At 45.3% G+C, this 17,852-nt stretch overlaps 1 protein-coding gene across 6 annotated transcripts in view; it reads right to left on the bottom strand.

Annotated features, from left to right (window-relative positions):
• Window positions 1-17,852, bottom strand: part of Schip1 (schwannomin interacting protein 1) — a 769,225-nt gene that overhangs the window by 33,509 nt on the left and 717,864 nt on the right. Inside the window, exon 1 of one of the 6 annotated variants that reach the window (XM_051157285.1) lies at window positions 7,504-7,888. The exons of the other annotated variants lie outside the window; for them this stretch is intronic. Coding sequence (XP_051013242.1) covers window positions 7,504-7,581 — 78 coding nt within the window. The 5' untranslated portion in view covers window positions 7,582-7,888. Of the gene's footprint in view, window positions 1-7,503; window positions 7,889-17,852 lie in introns of those variants that run through there. 6 annotated transcript variants of the gene reach the window in all.

The raw sequence follows: 17,852 nt of genomic DNA, 5'->3' as shown, positions 1-17,852 counted from the left end.
CCAGGACACAGGACAAACCCATCCCTTATATTAATACAGTTATTTCATTTCTGCATCCTCTGCTAGGTTCTTCCTGCTCATTTCTGGCCCAGGTTACTTTGTTGGCAGCATCACGGTGTCTCTGAAACAGGAGGTTCCTGCCATTTAACATAATAATCTGCACAGACATTTACAAGGGAAGAATTGGGTAGTTCTTACATTTCCCAAATATATTTAACAGGCACATAGCATTTGCATGGAGACACATCCGTGAGGCATACCAAACCCTCTCTGGGAAACAACACCCTTAGCCTAGTTATAAAGTCACCGGTGTTTAGGACAATGCCAAGGGCTTCCTCCTCCTAACTCATGCACATGATAACAAAACCAGCCAGAAAGGCTTGCCAGGGATTTAATCTCCACCAAAGAAATCATGTATTTAAAGAATCTCTATCTAGAAGATCCCAGGACCTAACTGATGAGAACTGCACAGAAGTGCTGGGGAATAGTGTGGGTGGTGCTGGAGATGGCTCAGTGGTTAAGAGTACTGACTGCTCATGGGCCTTCACTGCCCTTTCTCCATCTTCTCTGCTGCTACCAACTCCAGGAATCGCTTGCAAAGGCAATGAAGCAAATGCAACGGGTTTCCCCATCAACTAGCTTCATATCTGAGACTCAAGAGCCGAGGGTGAATAGTGCTCGGACGGAGTCTGCCTGCACTAAGCTCGAACACACATTTAATTCTTGCAGTGCCCTAAACAACACAATGTCTACCCACAAGGTACCGATACAATAGCTATATTGTACCAAGTATGACAAATAAAGTATATGAGGGTCTATGTAAACTACACTACTTTATGTTGGAGACTTGAACATTTATAGAACTTGTTGTCTGTCTGTCTCTCTGTCCTGCCTGCCTATCTGTCTGCATCATCTCAGGAGCCACTGTCCTCACTCACTCAAGGCAAATCAGGGCTCCAGGAGCTGCTCAGGTATCAGTTTACCAAATGGAGGCTACGCGCGTGTACACAACTGCTCTCTGCAGGTGACACATTTATTTGAGTCAGTAGCTCGATGACTTGAATGCGCATGGCCATCACCCGGAGGGCTTGTGAAAGCATCTGGAGGGTTCTGGTGCTTGAGGCCTTGCCGGAGAGTGAGCAGGCCTAACAGGCTTCCAGATAGTGCTGTCGTAAGCACGGAGTTGACTCCCCTTCCCCCATGCCCACATCTGTTCCGTGGAGCATGCCCCACCCGTGCAGCCAGGGGTGTATGATCTGCACATCGGTCTGGCCTCCCCCAAGGCCCTGTCAGGATGCCTATTTTGCAGCAATTAATGATCTTGACTCGGTGCACTCTATCACCTAGTGATGCCTGCTTCATCACCATTAGCAGCATCCACCAGGGAACCCGAGTGGGAGTCTGAAGTTCCCTGTGGAAATGTGCTCTTCCTTTAGGAAATGGTGGTCACTTCTTGTTTCTCTCCTTTGCGTGGACATCAGCTGGGCTATAATAATTGTAGGCAGCTCTCCAGTGTGAGCGAGGCTGAGGCTTTTAAACGTCAGGCAGCAGACGCACAGGATGTGTTTGTTCGGTGGCAAATTTCATTGACTTTCTTTTAAGTTAAACAGTAAAAAGAAGGATCAGATATATTGATGTTAACTCCTTAATCATTTTCTTACTGAGATAAACCATGGTTTGTAACAAGAACAGAATAGGGAAATAGCGTTTTATGAGAAGAGAAATGGACTATGCTTGAATGTCAAGTGCATAAGTGCTTGTATACTTCAGGTTATTTCACATTTTTGCATATTATTTTATTCCCTGGGATGTACTTTTACATTATGAGTGACTATAGCTAAATGGCATTTCGTCTTCCCCCTGTGTGGTTGAATGGATACTAAGCCTGGACGCTTTCTTCTTCATTTAGTATTTCCGACATTTTCCATGTCACGCACTTACACAAAACACTCTTACAAAAAGGCTATCATGAAATGCCAGACCCAGGTTTCTTGAGTTGCCTTTGAGCCTTCAGGATTACTACTTGGGAAAGTTTGTTATTCTGAGCACTTGTTACTCAGGAGGGGCATCATGGGGTAAAGTCCGTGTTTTCCCTGAGAATGGCTGACATAAAAAAGTAATGGGTTGCTAGTTCCTAGGATGATGTCTTCACATTAGTTCACTGCGAAGGGGGTTTGAGCAGTGTTGTTGACTGTCAGCCTTCTTATGCTATGAGGGAACGCGTGTCGCTATACAAGGGCCCGATACCAGAGCATTCTGATTCTTAAGGACTAGAGCGAAGGTGTTTAACAAGACCCAGGTTTAGCTCCATTGTCACTTAGAATGTTGAACTTTGGTCATGGGGGGGAAAGTGCAACTATCAAGGCTGACTGCTAGGAGCCTTTAAACAAAACCCTTTCCACCTTCTGAGCAGCCTATCCCAAAGAGAAGCTGTTGGGAACAGCCTGCACTCATCTCTAGTTCTCAAAGGATGGCTTGCACAAGTGACTTCTGCACAGGGTACTGTTATCTGGCCACCCTATTTTTAACAGGTGCCAGTTTAGAAGTCTGTACGCCTATTGCAGCCATTCAGTGTCACTGTCAGGAACACAACAGTCCCAAACACTGCCTAGTTATGAAACGGCCCTGGCCAGGTGCCAGGGAACGGGCATCTTCAACCCACTAGCAGGATGGACTTAGGATCTGGGAGAGTGGGAGACAGATGGACGATCTGACGAGGGGGGCGGGGCAGGAGCTGAGCCAGAGGAGACTAGGGTGGAGGCTGATGCTACTGCAAGTTACGGAAACTCTTTCAGTCTCAGGTTCTGTGTTTCGTTTTTTTTTAAAAAAGAGACAACATCTACTTCTCATGTTGTTTAACAATTAACATAGGAAGGGCTCTCCGTGCTGTCTGATGCCGAGGGAGAATGATGGCTGACGGCTTATTATTAATGGTAGCTGGTGTTGACATTAAAAGGGAGAGTGGGAAAAATGGGGAATGTAGAAAAACGGAAGAAAATTTCGAGTGCTAGAAATATGTGGGACAGGTAAATCCATACAGCACAAAGTAGCTGTCAAAGGCTAAGCGGACAAAGAGTGTGGAGTGATTTTTGCTAATGGTCCCAGGAATCTTCTCAAACCAGATAGTGATCTGCACAAGCTTGCGAGTATACTAAAAACCATTTTTTTAAAGGTGGATTTTTGTTTTGTTTTGACAATGTCTCACTATGTAGCCTTGGGTGGCCTGAGACTTGCTATGTAGACTACGCTGGGTTTGAACTTGAACTCATAGAGATCTGCCTGTCTCTGTCTTCCAAATGCTGGGATTAAAAGGAATGTTAAAATGGAGGATTTGACATGTAAGAATTGTATTTCCGTTTTCATAAAGTACCACGCTAAACCCCTGAAAGAAAGAGCTAGAGACCTCAAGGAATTCCTAAGTAGAGAAGGAGGAAGCCACGGCAAGAAAGGGGGTGCAGGTGGTTTGATGAACAAGAAGAAACCTAATGTGCTCAGTGTTTCACTGAACATTCTAGAAACATCCCTGACCATGATGGCTGACTGAGGTGTGGCAACTGCATGACACAATGTAAAGAATCCTGGACTGTAAGCTGAGGGTTTCGCATTGAGAACATCTGATTCCTTGCTCTGAGAGAAAGGGCGATCCTGTCCCCAAAACTGGAAAGGATTTCCCCTGAGTGATGGGGTGAGGGGTGAGCGAAGAGAGGGATGGGGAGGGGGACAGGACACACACACACACACACACACACACACACACACACACACACACACACGACTCCAGACACATGGTACACAGGGCGGAGGCTTGGGTAACTAACATGGTTCTTCATGTGTATTCATGCCTCTGAGGCAGGGAGATGTGAGGGTTAATGGAGGTCGGCAGCGGCTTTGCCTCAGTAATTGTGTGGGGAGGGCAGAGCTTGTCAGGAATGGCAGCTGGCATTCCGTGCTCCTGTTTATTGCACTTTATCTCAGGCAGTCGTTTCCATTTACCTTTTAAAAAAAACATGAGGCGCAGCTGTGGCTTCACTTTAAATATTTTTCCTTCCAGCCTTCCCCCCTCCACACACCCCCCATGGGGTCCTCCCTAGTCTTTCACTGTAATTAGATGGAAGACACTTGGGGACAGGCACCTCTGTGGGACAAAGCTGAGACTGCCAGGTCTTGGGACTTCACTGCTTCCCTTATTCTGTGCAAAGCGGCCTGGGAACAGAAGCCAAGCGCAGCCCTCCTAAGCTTCCTCAGGGACAGAGCTGGAGCCAGTCTTAGGCTGTGTGCTAAGCCAAATACTCATGACTTCTTTTCTCCGCCTGCTAATGTGCCTGTGGATAGCTTCTACCCTGGTACAGCCTTGGGTAAAAATGTAGGAGGTCCACAAAGAAGGAGGCAGCACCTATTCCTGTTGCTTATTTTTCTGTGCCTCCCCACCTGGATCCTAAGCTCCCAGCAGGAAGACTCAGCCTGCCCTCCATGACCTTGGTACAGTGTGACAGCAATGAGCAAGGCTGCTGGCAAGTGACGGAGGAGGGAAAAGGATGGTGAACATACACTGAAGGCCTCCTTGTCCTGCCTGACACATGCTGTGTGGTTCTTCTTTCTTTTAAAAAAAAAAATTATTATTTTTAAAACTGAGTTTGAGTGTTCGCTTGTACAGATCTACGTGTGCCACATGTATGTATGTCTGGTGTCTGGAGAGGCCAGGAGGGAGTGTCGGATCCCTTGGAGTGGGATTTACAGGTAGTTGTGAGCTGCCCTGTGGGTGCTGGGAGCCAAAGTGGGGTGGGCTTTGTGGAGAGCAGCATGCTCTGTTAGCCGCTGAGCTGTCTCTGGAGCCTCAGTCAGATTCTTGAGCAGAGACTCAAAAGTGGCCACAGTGGAGCAGGCAAGGGGTGGTCTCAGCACACATCCCTCGCACATGGCTAAGCCTCCGCTTTTCCTCCTGGGTGCTAGGATCTGCTCTCTATTTGGTTCAGTCTTACCCTCGTTATTGAATAAGCTGGGTTCTTAATGAAACATCTCTCCTACAGGCAAGGCTTTCCCCAAGGAAAAAGGACAGATGCATAATCTTTCCCTTTCGTCTGCCTTGGTGAATCTAATTTTAGTCATCAGAAAGTGACCTTTTCCCCCCTGAAGGCTGTTTGTCTGACTTTAAAACAGCCCTGTAAAACAATCCCTATACACATGTGGTATTTATTAATGTGACCCACTCAGGAAATTGTGTGGCATCTGGGCAGCAAACACTGATTTTTTTTCCAGTTGTTTTTGATGGTGGACCTCAACGATGGCCCTCAACGAGGGGAGCGTTCACAGGGATGAAGGTTTCATTAGAACTTTTACTTTTATTTATAAGCATTTTATTCTCTCCATTAGTTATTTGTATATGTTTAAACAGTTATATTTATGATGGTCAATCAATGTAATTTTGGAATAAAATAAATGTGTACCCGAGGCACAGGCCCCAATGCATGTAACTGATGGATGCAAGAACAAAATGCCTGAGGAGTACTTCCTATGGAATCAACCCAAGACCAAAAACATTAGGGGGTTAAAAAAAAAAAAAACTTTGAAAAGGAAGATCCTAATTAGGTAAAGTGGTTTTTATACTAAGAATTGTTTTCCTCATTTTCTTTACTCTGAAAAAAGCCTGTTGTTCTATTTCACTAGGAGCTCATAACTAAATGGCATTTTTTCCCCCTAAATATAATGAAGCCCTCACAGTGACCACAGGGCTAAACAACACTGCATAGACCGTCAAGGTACTTGCCTAAGGAAGGTAACCAAGGTATGGCAAGGAGGAAACTTTTTACAGGTCTGAACACTATACTGACCTGCGAACGCCCCTCATGTCTAGAAGTTTCACCTAATAGGTTATTTGCTTGCTGCGTTAGGCACTGTTTCTCCTGAAATCACACATGGCCTTCCCTTGCCTGTGCTTCATGGTGGGCTACAGTAGCTGTTGTTGTTGAAGGTGGTGCCTTAAAGCTCCCTGAGCCCTGCATATCTGTAGCTTTGGCCATCCCTGTCTTAGACTGCCAGTGTGGCACAGCTCCCTTATTCTGGGCATCTGGTCCTCTCCCTGCTTATAGGTAGGATCCAAGCGACAGTGATCATGATTTTATTGTTAGCGAATTAACAGCGGTATGCCTTTCATTTTTTTTTCCTCAGTGTGAACTGATCTGGCCTTTAAAAAAAAAAAAATCAACCTGAAAAAAAGAATTGAGAAAGAAAACCAGTTCTTTGGCACTGAAAACAGGACACAAGAGAACTACACCCTTGCTCTGCAAGGTTGGATAAGTGATCTGACTGATGGCAGAGTGTCCCAAGTGACTTTTGTATATCAGCTTCCGCCGAGTGGGGGAAGGGTGGACAGCTGGGGTTTCAGGACACAGACTCACCACATTGAGCACTTAGTCCCTTGTGCAGATCAAAAGAGATTATTAAAAAAAAAAATACACAGGGTAACATGGCCCAGGTCACTAAAACCTCCTGCATATTTCAGTTTTACCCACTGGAAAAAAGATTATTATGAAATAATATACAATATATGAAATAATACAAATTGTTATTAAATAATTAAAAAAATAAGTACTTTGAAGAGCCTCTGAATTGAGATGCAGATGTCACCATTGACTATATGTGCATGCTAGAACCTTCCTCCTAAATGTCACTCTGGGCAAAAACACTAATGACGTCTTTGATCAATGTTTTTAAAAACCAGCAAGTTTTACTATCCTAATGGGGGTATATTCACTGATATTTACTTCTGAAGAAAAGTAACACTTTGTTTCCAGGCCCACAATGGAGGGGGGCTATTCTTCATGTTGGCCAGCTAAGCACTACACTTGACTTTTGTCAGATAATAGGAGAGAGATGGCAGTGTGTGTTTAGGCTTCTGTGGACAGACAAGCATATACTTGTGGTTGGATTTCATGACCTCACCCATATAACTAAAGCTATTTTTACTTGGGCCTGTTATTACTAGACAATTACCACACAAAACATTCCCAAAATATGATTTCTGACTTTCAGGAGAAAATCCAAGAAGAGAATTAACAGACATTGTATCCATATTTTCAGACCCCAAACTTCTCTGTAAAACTTTTCTTTTTTTTTTTCATTGCTAAAACAACAAACTTAGATCAGTTAGCCCTACCAAGTAATAATTTCCACTGTACTGTTAAAATATGCCAATAATTAGAAAAAAAAATCCCTTTGCACACCGCTGCTTAGCAATGAAGTAGTATACAATAGAACCGCTCTCAACTTTAGCCCACTATACGAATGGCTAAGCTGTTGCTGTACTGATGTCTGTAAGCTGGGAGGACCTGGGGCTCTTTGCCCTTACTGTGGGTAATTCTGTGCATTTAGTTTTTCTTCACTCTCTAACGGCAATGACCACTGTGTGTGGAATTTGGCAACCTTCCTCATGGGCAGCCTTCTTCCCATTTAGAAAAAAAAAAAAAGGTCCACTTGTTTATAAACAAAAAGAGCTCCCCCCCTTACCTTTTTATAATTCCCCTCCAAATCCAATGGGGATTCTTGACTGGTGATGTCATCCATTCCAGCACTGTCCAAATTCATCCTTTAGACTCTTTAGAATTTCACTTAAGGAACAATCTCCCATGAATTCTGACAGGCTGAAGTGCCAACTGCCCAGTGCCTTGGTTACCACTCATGCTGGCATGGAGAGCCAGCCAAGTGCCTGTGCCTGGCTGTAGCGTCCTTGCCCCCTTCTGCCTCAGACACTGCCCCGCCTTGGCCTGCCTAGCTGGCTCCTTTCTCCTGGGCACTGGGCAGCTGCCTGCTGCAAAGCGCACTCCGTTCCTGACAATCGGCTTGTCGAGAGAGTCCAGCCTCCCCACCATCTGCTGTCACCTTCCCTGAATGAGCTGGTCCAGATTCTTCTCCACAGCACCTTTCCTGCTCCCAAAAAAGGAACAAGGGGGTATGGCGGTCAGCCAGCTGACCCGACCCCAGTTCAGGGCCCAGTGTGAACTGGAGCTTGGTGGAGCAAGGAACTTACTCTGAAGCCAGTAGATGGCAGGATAAAAATAGACTGAAAAAAAAAAAAAAAAAAAAAAAACAAAAACCTTGCAGCCCAAGAGATCTTACTGTGAGCTGAGTAGGGTGCCCTACACAGAATGAAAACTTTCATTTAAGGTGATCTGTGAGACAGATGCCCGTCAGTTTTCTTTTTCCCATAGCCAACAGGAACCACTTCATTTCTTTTTCTTTTTCCCAAGTCGTTTCTTAAAATGTAAAAGCTTCACCATCTGGAAGGAGCCTCTAGCCCAAGACTGAAACGGATTCCAACCAGAGAAACCCTCTTCCCCCCAGGAGCACGGCTTTGTTCTAGCAATATAGGCAAGAGAGAAAGGGATCCATCAACTTTTCTTTAAGATGCAGCCAGTGGCGGGCTTTTTCACAGAAAGCGTGCTTTCTTTCCTGTTGCTCTCTTTACCCTTTTCCCATGGCTTCTGGTTTTGTTTATGGGCTTTCTACGCAGCCAGGGGAAAGGTCCACAGCTGGAGGATGTTTGGCTCAAAGAAGCAGGCAAACAGAAGTTCACGGGCACATGTGCAAGCATACACACACACATCAACTAAAACATGCCGTTACTTCAAAACAATAGTTTGCAGGAGGAGCCAGCCACAGAGGAACTTCCATTTAGCAACAGGCCTTACCTCCTGACACGCTCACACAGAAAATCGCAAAGGCGCTAGTCAATCAACCCTCCAGTACGCACTCCCGAGCAACTGCAATATTGTTAGGAACAGCTCTGAAGCAAAACACCACTCAGTGTACCCTTGTTTGGCATCTCAACCTCTGCTGACAGGCTCACCTTTAGCTGCTCGCCTATTTCTCTCCATAAATAGTTTTAAGTTCGGTTTGTGTTGGACTTGTGATATAGACATCTAGGTGTGGTTTATGCTAGGCCTGTTTCTATCAAGCAAATATTTTCTTCTTGCAGCCTAGATGGAAATCTAAGTCCTTTTATTCCATTCTCCTCCCAGCCAGTCCTCTCCCTTCCCATGGGGGATGAATGGCTCTTTTGTAAAGGTATCACAGTGGCGTGTTTCATCTTGTGGGCTACATTTTCAAGGGCGTCCTCCCTTTGCTGCGGTCTCCCTGTCTTACTCCAGCCCAGACCCCTGGGACCCTCATTCCAGATGGAAGTGTCCTGGTGTGTTTGTCTGGATTGTGTGGCAGCGGTGGCCACTGAGCGCTGGCTAGGGCTGTGATCACGATGCAGAGCAATCACAAAGGTCAAGGCTATATGCTCTCCTAAATCTGGACGGAGGGGGTTGGTGGAAATGAAGGAAGCACACATCTTCTTACATGACGTGTAACCAAAGGACCACAATCGTTGTGTTTACTGGGGTCAGGCACCTTACACATGCCTCCTGTATCTTTAATCCTTTCAGGAACCATAAGGAGTAAGTAGTATTGTCAGCTGCATTTTATAGCTGAGGTGGGGGACAGGCACCCAGGGATGTTAAATAACCCTGCCAAGGCATGGTAGCTAGGTAGTAGTCCACAGGAATTTGGACCTAGGTCCTCTGCCTTGGTGGCCCATACTGTAAACAGGTGCTAGAGCCCCCTACTGGCTGTCCCCGGAAGCACGATAAAATGTACTATAAAAAATTATTATGCATTAAAGAGAAATCCAGCAGCTTTCCCCAGTAACAATGTTATACGCCGAGCTGCTTTCTAAATCATACATCTGGGACACCCAGCACGCACTGCCACACACCTCCTGCTGCTGACGCCTTAGGAGATGAAAGGAAAGCTGCAGTCCTCGTGACCTAGCACAGAGTCTGGGGAATTTTCTTCTCTGCTTTACCAGGAGCTGTTATAGCCACAGTGGCTTCTGACATCTATTACTGCTTTAGGCTCCCCCCCCCCCCCATGGGAACAGGTGCTGGAAATGCTCCCTCCAAACACTCTGTCTGCAGTGAGGAGCAGTCAGAGCCAACCTTAGTGTTTTTCAAGCCACCATGTCTGTGGTACCCACATGAGGCTGGCTGGCGGAAGGAACAAAGCCACCTGCATGTAGGATGCTTCACCTTGCCGTTAGGATAGCTCTTTCAGGAAAACTGAAGGCTCCTGGTGTGGTGGCGCACGCTTGTAATCCCAGTACTTGGGAGACAGAACCCTGTGAGCTCAAGGCCAGCCTGGTCTACAAAGTGAGTCCAGGACACCCAAAGTTACACAGAGAAACCCTGTCTCAAAACACCAACCAACCAATAAATACCCCCACCCCCCCAAAAAAAAACCACCAAAACTAAAAACAAGCCTAAAAGACTCTACACACTGTGCAGGGTGTAGAAAACTGGCTTCCCCATAGTAGAGGCAAAGTTCCCACTGCTGGACACATTTCTCCATCCCTGCTTGTTCCACTTCTTGTTCAATTTTAGTTACTTATTTGAGTTCCTATTGTTACTAAACAACCTCAAAGCAAAGCAAGCATGAATAAAGCTATAAAAAATGTAGAGATCAGAAGACATTAAGATATACAAAATTCTACTGATATCTCTTTACCTTCATTTTAGCTGGGCTAGCTTCAGTACACAGTTGAAATTAGAAAAAGTAAGAGTTTATCATTAATTATACACACAAACTATACAATAATAAATTTCACTTGCAAGTAGTCTGAACGAGCCCAAGACTGGATGAAACCAATGCAGCCCCCACCTTGGTAGACAGGAGCTGAATACGCAGTGGAAGGTAGCTAAGTGGGGGTGGGGTGGGGTGGGCATAACATTATGCTGCCCTTCCTGCAGGGAACGGTCTAAAAGGGCCTATCCAGGAAGAAGAAAGGCCTAGATACTAATGCTCTCTCTTAGGAAATGTGCTTATAGCCTCTCAGAATCCGAGGTTGAAAGCTCCACTCCCTACCCTGAAATCCAAGGATGCCAAACCATGCTCTGAATGGCAAGGCGTGTTTCTCCGGTGATCTAATGCTTTTAAATGATCATTATCAGCCATTGGTGGAAATTATTGACTCTGAGAACCCTGAGTACATTACTGGGAAATCACTTATGGACTGTCAAAAGCCTCTCCCATGCACAGGTGGAAACTCTAGTTAATCTTCATTAACCCTTCAGCTTCCTGCTCCCTTCTTTTAACATCTCTCTTCCACCTTCAACGTTATGATCTCTTTCATATCACTTTTTCTATTATGTAAAGCTCATCTGAACTTGTTTTTGCTTTTCATTTAAGGTATTTATATGGCTAGAAACATGCGAACCTGCAGCACTTTAAAAATGTAGGTTAAGAACATTAAAATAACGGCATTGGGGGGGTGAGGAAGGGGAGGCAGTGCCGGAAGCAGCCAGTGTCAAATGCTTTTCCATTCCCAAGGAGCAAGGACCACGCTTGTAAGTTTTCCTGCCAGGCTAAAATCCTGAGTACCAGAAATGACCCCCACACACTCATCGGGCAGCCAGCTGATGGCCTGACTTCCAGGTAGGAATGCTAATGCCCTCATCATGTTTCTCTCTGTGTCCCACTCCATAATGGCTCCCCTACGCAGACTGCCACCAGGCTTCCCTGAGGGCTGCTTTCTTTTGAGCTCAAGCAATTTTGTCAAATCACTTCTATTTCAGGAGGCTTACTAGTCTCTGATGCGTCACTACAGTGCACATCAAAGTTTGAGATTTCCCCCTGGTATAGAGAATATTAATATATAATGAAAAATGGCTCAGTTGGTATACAGCCATATCAATGTTTCCTTCTGTTTGTGAAACTGCAATTGCCCACCCAGGATTATTATATATTTATATGTACATCCATATACATGTATATATGTGAATATTCAGGGCAGTGATATGTACCACAAAGATGCTCCATTATTTTCCCATCCCCTATCACCAGCATCCCTTCCAAGAGAAGATAAAATATCCTTGGATTAAAATGGGATGTAGATATTTACTTCCTTAAATCACCAAGTCTGACTCACGAAGGTCGAGCCCCTACAAGAAAGCCCTGTACCACACGTCTATGCCTGATGACATTCACAGTGGATTTTTGTCACTTGCACTTCTTTTTGTGAGAAATCATGGAATTAGACTTTTAGACATATTTGGCTAAAGACAAACATCGAGGCATTTATACCCCAGAATTTCTTTTTTAATTGTTACTGTTACCAGCTACTTAGAAAGAAAACTGTATCTCTCACACAGAACGCAGCCAGTCTGTAACCAGGCAAAAGTGTGAGGCTGGGACACTCAGAAAGATCTATGGTACAAACAAAACTTCCTGGCAGAAGCAAAATCTATAGACTAATAGGGACAATTACTTCATTGAACTTATACTCAAAAGCTTGTATCAAAACAGTACATTGGTCAGGTGTGGTGGCACATGCCTTTAATCCCAGCACTTGAGAGGCAGAGGCAGGCAGATCGCTGTGAGTTCAAGGCCAGCCTGGTCTACAAAGTGAGTCCAGGACAGCCAAGGCTACACAGAGAAACCCTGTCTCAAAAAACAAAACAAAACAACAACAACAACCCCAAACAAACAAAAAACCAACTAACCAACCAAACAAAAAACCCAACAAACAAACAAACAAACAAACAAACAAAACCCAGAAACAACAGTACATTGGAAGTCCTTTTTCATCCTGAAGTGTTCTGGTTTGTTCCCCTGTGCAGATGAACCCAGGCTTATCCCGGCATTCTTGGGAGAACTCTAGCTTGATGCCATGTTCTCTCATCCTCAGGAAGGAAAAGAGAGAGGGGCTGGTGTCAACAAGGGCTGATGGCTTCCTTTGCTTCTGTTAACCATTGCACGATCCACCGGAACCTGGCCGTGCTGGACCGGCTACTGTTTTCTCTATGGAGAATTTTGGGGGTATCTTGATGAAGTACTTAAACTGATAAGACTCTCCAGTTTGAGCATTTAAGACCTAGATGGGATATCTTTTGTTTTGTGAGCTGGGCATGACACTTCCACGGCGTTTGCTCCAAAAAACTTAGTGTTCTAAGAGGCAGTGGAATTACCACTCTGTACTATAAAGGAATGTAGTAAAACATGAGGGGCTGGTGAGAGGGCCCAGCAGGAAAAAAAGCATTTGTTGCCAAGCCTGATAGCCTGAGTTCAATACTGGACCCTACAAAGTGGTGGAGAGAGCCAACTCCCACAAATCGTGCATCATGTCCCCCTACCTATTACGTGCATGAAAAGAAATACACTCCAAATTTTCAGAAGATTTAATGTATGAAGCAAAGCAGCAGCTGGACTTGGCAGTGCAAGACTGTAATGCCAGCTTCTTAGGAGGCTAAGCAACAGGGTCATAGGCCTGTAGTGTTTCAAAGTCATAACTAAGAGAGACTAGGGACAGAGGATTCAGCTCAGTGCTAGAGTATTTGCCTTACATCCGGGAAGGAGGCTCTGCGTTTAGTCCTAAAAAGAGGTACAGTCCCAGAAACTGGGGAGAGAATAAAGGGAAAAGGGAAAGAGGAGACCAGAAGGAAGGAAAGAAAAGTGGGGAGGGGGAGTTGGAGAGGCAGCTTGAGGGTGAGCACTTGCCTCAACTAAGTATGGGTGGCAGTGCCTAGAGACAGATTACCTTGGCAAAATCCCTGAGGTGAGCTAGGAAACCTAGATGCAACAAGGGACGAGGAGGGACTGAATGCAGGTAACGGGCACGGGTTATGGGAGAGAATACAGAGCTAGCTGTCTTTCTAGCTCTAATTGCAGTGGATTTATTTGTTTGGAAGGCGGAGACGTGCACAAGATATATTCAGCACTGAGTGAGGAACATTCTATGGGAGACGCTTCAGAGCTTCTGTTTGAGGGTCAACTCTAGTGGGAGACCGAGAAGTTATATCCAGCTGTGCAGACCTTGAGTCTGGCTAATTTGTCATGTGTGATGTTTTTATTTATTTGCAATAGGCTTCAAAATAATAATAGCCTACAGGAAAAGACAAAGTGCAAAAGTGCCCGATGATAGGTCATGAGTTTCAGCTTGGCAAAACCTTGGGGTGAAGTCAGCAGGCGTGCAGGGATTTCGTGCCGTATCCCTGGGTGGGCTGGGCTGTGTATGCATCTCTCTTCTTCCTTCACTGACTGGGTGTTGCCCAGTGTCTCTGTTCTGGCATACGGGGATGATTAAAGCATTGGTAATGGTGGCTCAGAAGCCTAGCAGCTGGTCCCTGATCTGCTGGGGTCAGCTTCCACTGGTTCCTTGCTTTGAGGCAGGGATCTGGATTGCTCTCTGATGCTCGTGGCTCAGGACACGCCAAGTGCAGGAAATGCAGTTTGGACCAACAAGCATTCATTGGACACATAATCTACTTGTAAGGCAGAGCCTTCTAAAAACTGACACAAGGATGTTCGCTTCAGGAGTCTACTTCTAATGGGAGAGGCAGAGCCATGTTTAAACCTTGGAAAGAGGTGCAAGGGACAGAAGAGTACTGGGGAGACATTTTGATGGTGAGGAGGAAGCTTTCTGCAGGAGGTGGTGGCATTTGCGCCTTGAAAGTAGCTGGCAAAAGGTGCGGGCAGGTGGCGCGTGGGAGGAAGGCATCCCAGCTGGAGGGAGAGCAGCAGGGAGAGAGTGTGGGGGCAGCATAGAGCTGCTGGGAGGGAGGAGTACTTCATCCAGGGTTTGGAGCCCTGCCAGGCCTTGAATCCACGCAAAAGGGTCTGGAATCCATCCTAAGGGACCAGAGAAGCATTAAAGATTACCGACCATGCTTGAAGAAAGGGACTTTGTGCCGGGGAGGGGAGGCAGATGAGAGTTAGTCACATGCCATTTTATCTTTTTTCTTTCGTGTGTGTGTGTGTGTGTGTGTGTGTGTGTGTGTGTGTGTCTCCATTCCCACAGTAGCTCAAGGGTGAGATGGATGCGAGCTGGTCATTTAACTGCGACAGAAAGGGGGTGGGGTGGGTGGGGTGGGGAGGGGGGATGAAAGCCTGTCATTGTTTTTTTTTTTTTTTTTTTTTTTGCACTGGGTACTTACCCTGAAACAAAACTGCAGGAAAAGAGAAAAAAAAATATTTGGGAGTTTTAAAGCTCAGCGGACCCCCCTTGACCTAAACTTGTGCTTACAAGTTAACAATATTTCTAAGCTGTCTATCAGAAAGCATTTAGAAGAATTTGGCCTTTTGAAGGCTGCCAGGCCTGAAGCTGTGGGCAAGATTCTTTCGCAAAGAGATTGGCTTCCTCCCAAGACGGGGGAAAATGGAGGTCGACAGCTCACTCTTCTAACAGGGTGAAGACCAAAAGTGACAACACATGTCTTGGGAAGCTGGAGGCTCATGTGAACTCCTGGAGGGGGGGGCGGAGATGGTAAAAGCAGGACAACCTGAAAGGATCATGAAAAATCCTACAGCATTTGCCTCTGCCCACTCTCCCGTGGCTCATGTTGCCTAGAGTCCAGAATACCCAGAGATTTGCTTCAGCAGAGACACACAAGCACCAATAGGGGAGAGAATTGATTCTACTTCTATCAGGCCCCAACAGTTGAGACTGAAGTGACCCAGGCCTTGATGAGATCCCAGAAGAAACAGTTGCAGGGGAGAGAGAGAGAGAGAGAGAGAGAGAGAGAGAGAGAGAGAGAGAGAGAGAGAGAGAGAGAGAGAGAGAGAGGCCTCTGAATTAATGGTGGCTGACTTGTTTGTGCAGACGGGTGGCCCGTGGCAGAGGACCAGACAATCATCATGCCGTGTCAACAGGCAAAAGCCCGTTTCAGAGCAAGGGGGAAAAGAGGTAAACCTGCTTTTCTCTCAGAAACACAGGGCAAGCCCACGGAGGGGAGAAGCTGAGTGGTCACACCACACTTTGAACGTGGTCACGCACATCTGCCCCTGGTACTCGGGTAGAAAAGAACCCATGTTTATACAGCAAGGGAAACAGACCACAGGAAAAAATTAAGTGAAGTCTGCACTGATGGATGGTAGTAAATGCTTAGTATGTAAACAAATTTGGGGACTGTAATGGAAATGTTGGAGCAAAGCTAGGAGAACGGAAGGTTTGAGGAGCATACCCAGAGAAGATGTCCAGGTCACCGTCCAGAAGAGGCCTGAAGAAAAATCAAGGTATGAGGTAGGACTGCCAGGGACACTAAAGGATTGCTCGTTGCATTGTGAATTTCACATAAAGGGTAAACGATATTTTAGCACAAGTGTGTGCCCGATGTTAAACGCGACAACCCTACCGAGGGTGTTGGGGGAGGAGTGTGTGCCAGGCAGACCAGAAGGACTGAATGGAAGAGCAGAGGCAAGCAGAGCTAGACTCCAGGAGGAAACGGGGATGGAGGTGGGAGACACTGGTGTTAAGATCCAGGCCCTGTAAGTAACTGGGTTCCTCTTCTAAGTGGAATAATAAACTTCGAAAATATTTGGGGATGTGGTACACGATCAGACTTAGATTTTAACCGCTTTTTCTGGATACTGTGCTGAAAAGAAACTAGGGTGATCAGAGAGCAAGGACAGAAACTTAAAAACTCTGTTGCCATACGGATGATACCAACGGCAGTTGCAGCAACCTACATTATATATGTGTGTCAAAATATGCACACAACATTTAAGAGACTAGAGTCTGAACCCCCACTCTTGGCCACTCCATTAGAATGTTCTCCAGAAATCTCAGTAGATATCACTGATGGGAGAAAAGTAATCAATCCTCCAATAAAATTCAGTTAACTCATTAAGAATGCTAACTTGCTGGGAGTGGCAGCATGGGCCTTTAATCCCAGTACTCAGCACTGGGGAAGGCAGAGGTGAATTCAATTCGAAACCAGCCTTGTATACAAAGTGAGCTTCAGGTTAGCTGGGCTACATAGCGAGAGCCTGGTTTTAAAAAACAAAACAAAACCCACTAACCTAAACAACATGGCACACCACTCTACACTATCATTTTTAATGAAGAAATAGGCCCTAGTCCAAAATGGGGAAAGTTTCTGAGAAAAAAAAAAAATCAAATTGTTGGTATCACCAGTGACTTGGGTCTATATCAAGGTATGAATTTAGAGGAATCACTTTTTCTAAACCCAAACATAAGTGCTGCCAGATGAGTTCTAAAACTAAGGTTTCTAAGAGGGATAAGACTTGGCTTCAGGGCTAACATTTCTGCTTTTGTTAGCTGGCCTTGAAGGAAAACATTTCAAAAGAGTTCACACATGTGCCCCACTGGTGATACACAGTCTATTAACTACCATTATCACTCTAACACACATAATTTTACTGTGGAAATAAGCAATAAAGACTTCAAACTATGAAACACACAGTGCTACTGTTAAGTACTGAGTTCCTGTCAAGTCACATCTGTCTTCCTTTGGAAGAAATATTTGGCTCACACGGGCCCTCCCTCTCCAGATGAACTTGCTGATACTGACCAATTTTTCACCTTCTAAAAACAATGACTTCATGTTCAGCCTAATGAGAAAATATAGGGAGTGAGCCTCCGGTAACCCGCCCAACAACATAAATTACAGAGCTTCTCTGAAGAGAGATGAAAAACTATTTTAATTATGACAATAATTTAATCTTCTAGAGCCGTATTGAGCCATCCACATGCTAGGCCCTCCATGGATGCCTGACATTTATTCCCCACCCTAAATGTGTGACTCTTTTCTCTGAAGCTCTCTGACTTTCTCATGGAGAGAATTCCTGTGATACAGAATCTTGATACCTAAAAATCTATGTATGTAGCTAAATGTCCCATAAAATGAAAATGCTGTTAAAAAAAAGGCCCATGATTATAAAACCCCAATTATTAAGCACAAAAGTAATTATTAGGCACAAAAATAGCATGCAGACATGTTTTTACAGGCATTTAGCTAGCAACAGCTGCCTGGAGTCTTGTGAAATGCACCATTCTATCTGGAGACATTCACACTGTGAAA

Source organism: Acomys russatus, chromosome 15 (genome assembly GCF_903995435.1).
Source record: "Acomys russatus chromosome 15, mAcoRus1.1, whole genome shotgun sequence".
NCBI lineage: Eukaryota > Metazoa > Chordata > Mammalia > Rodentia > Muridae > Acomys > Acomys russatus.
This window is presented reverse-complemented; position numbering and strand designations above follow the sequence as displayed.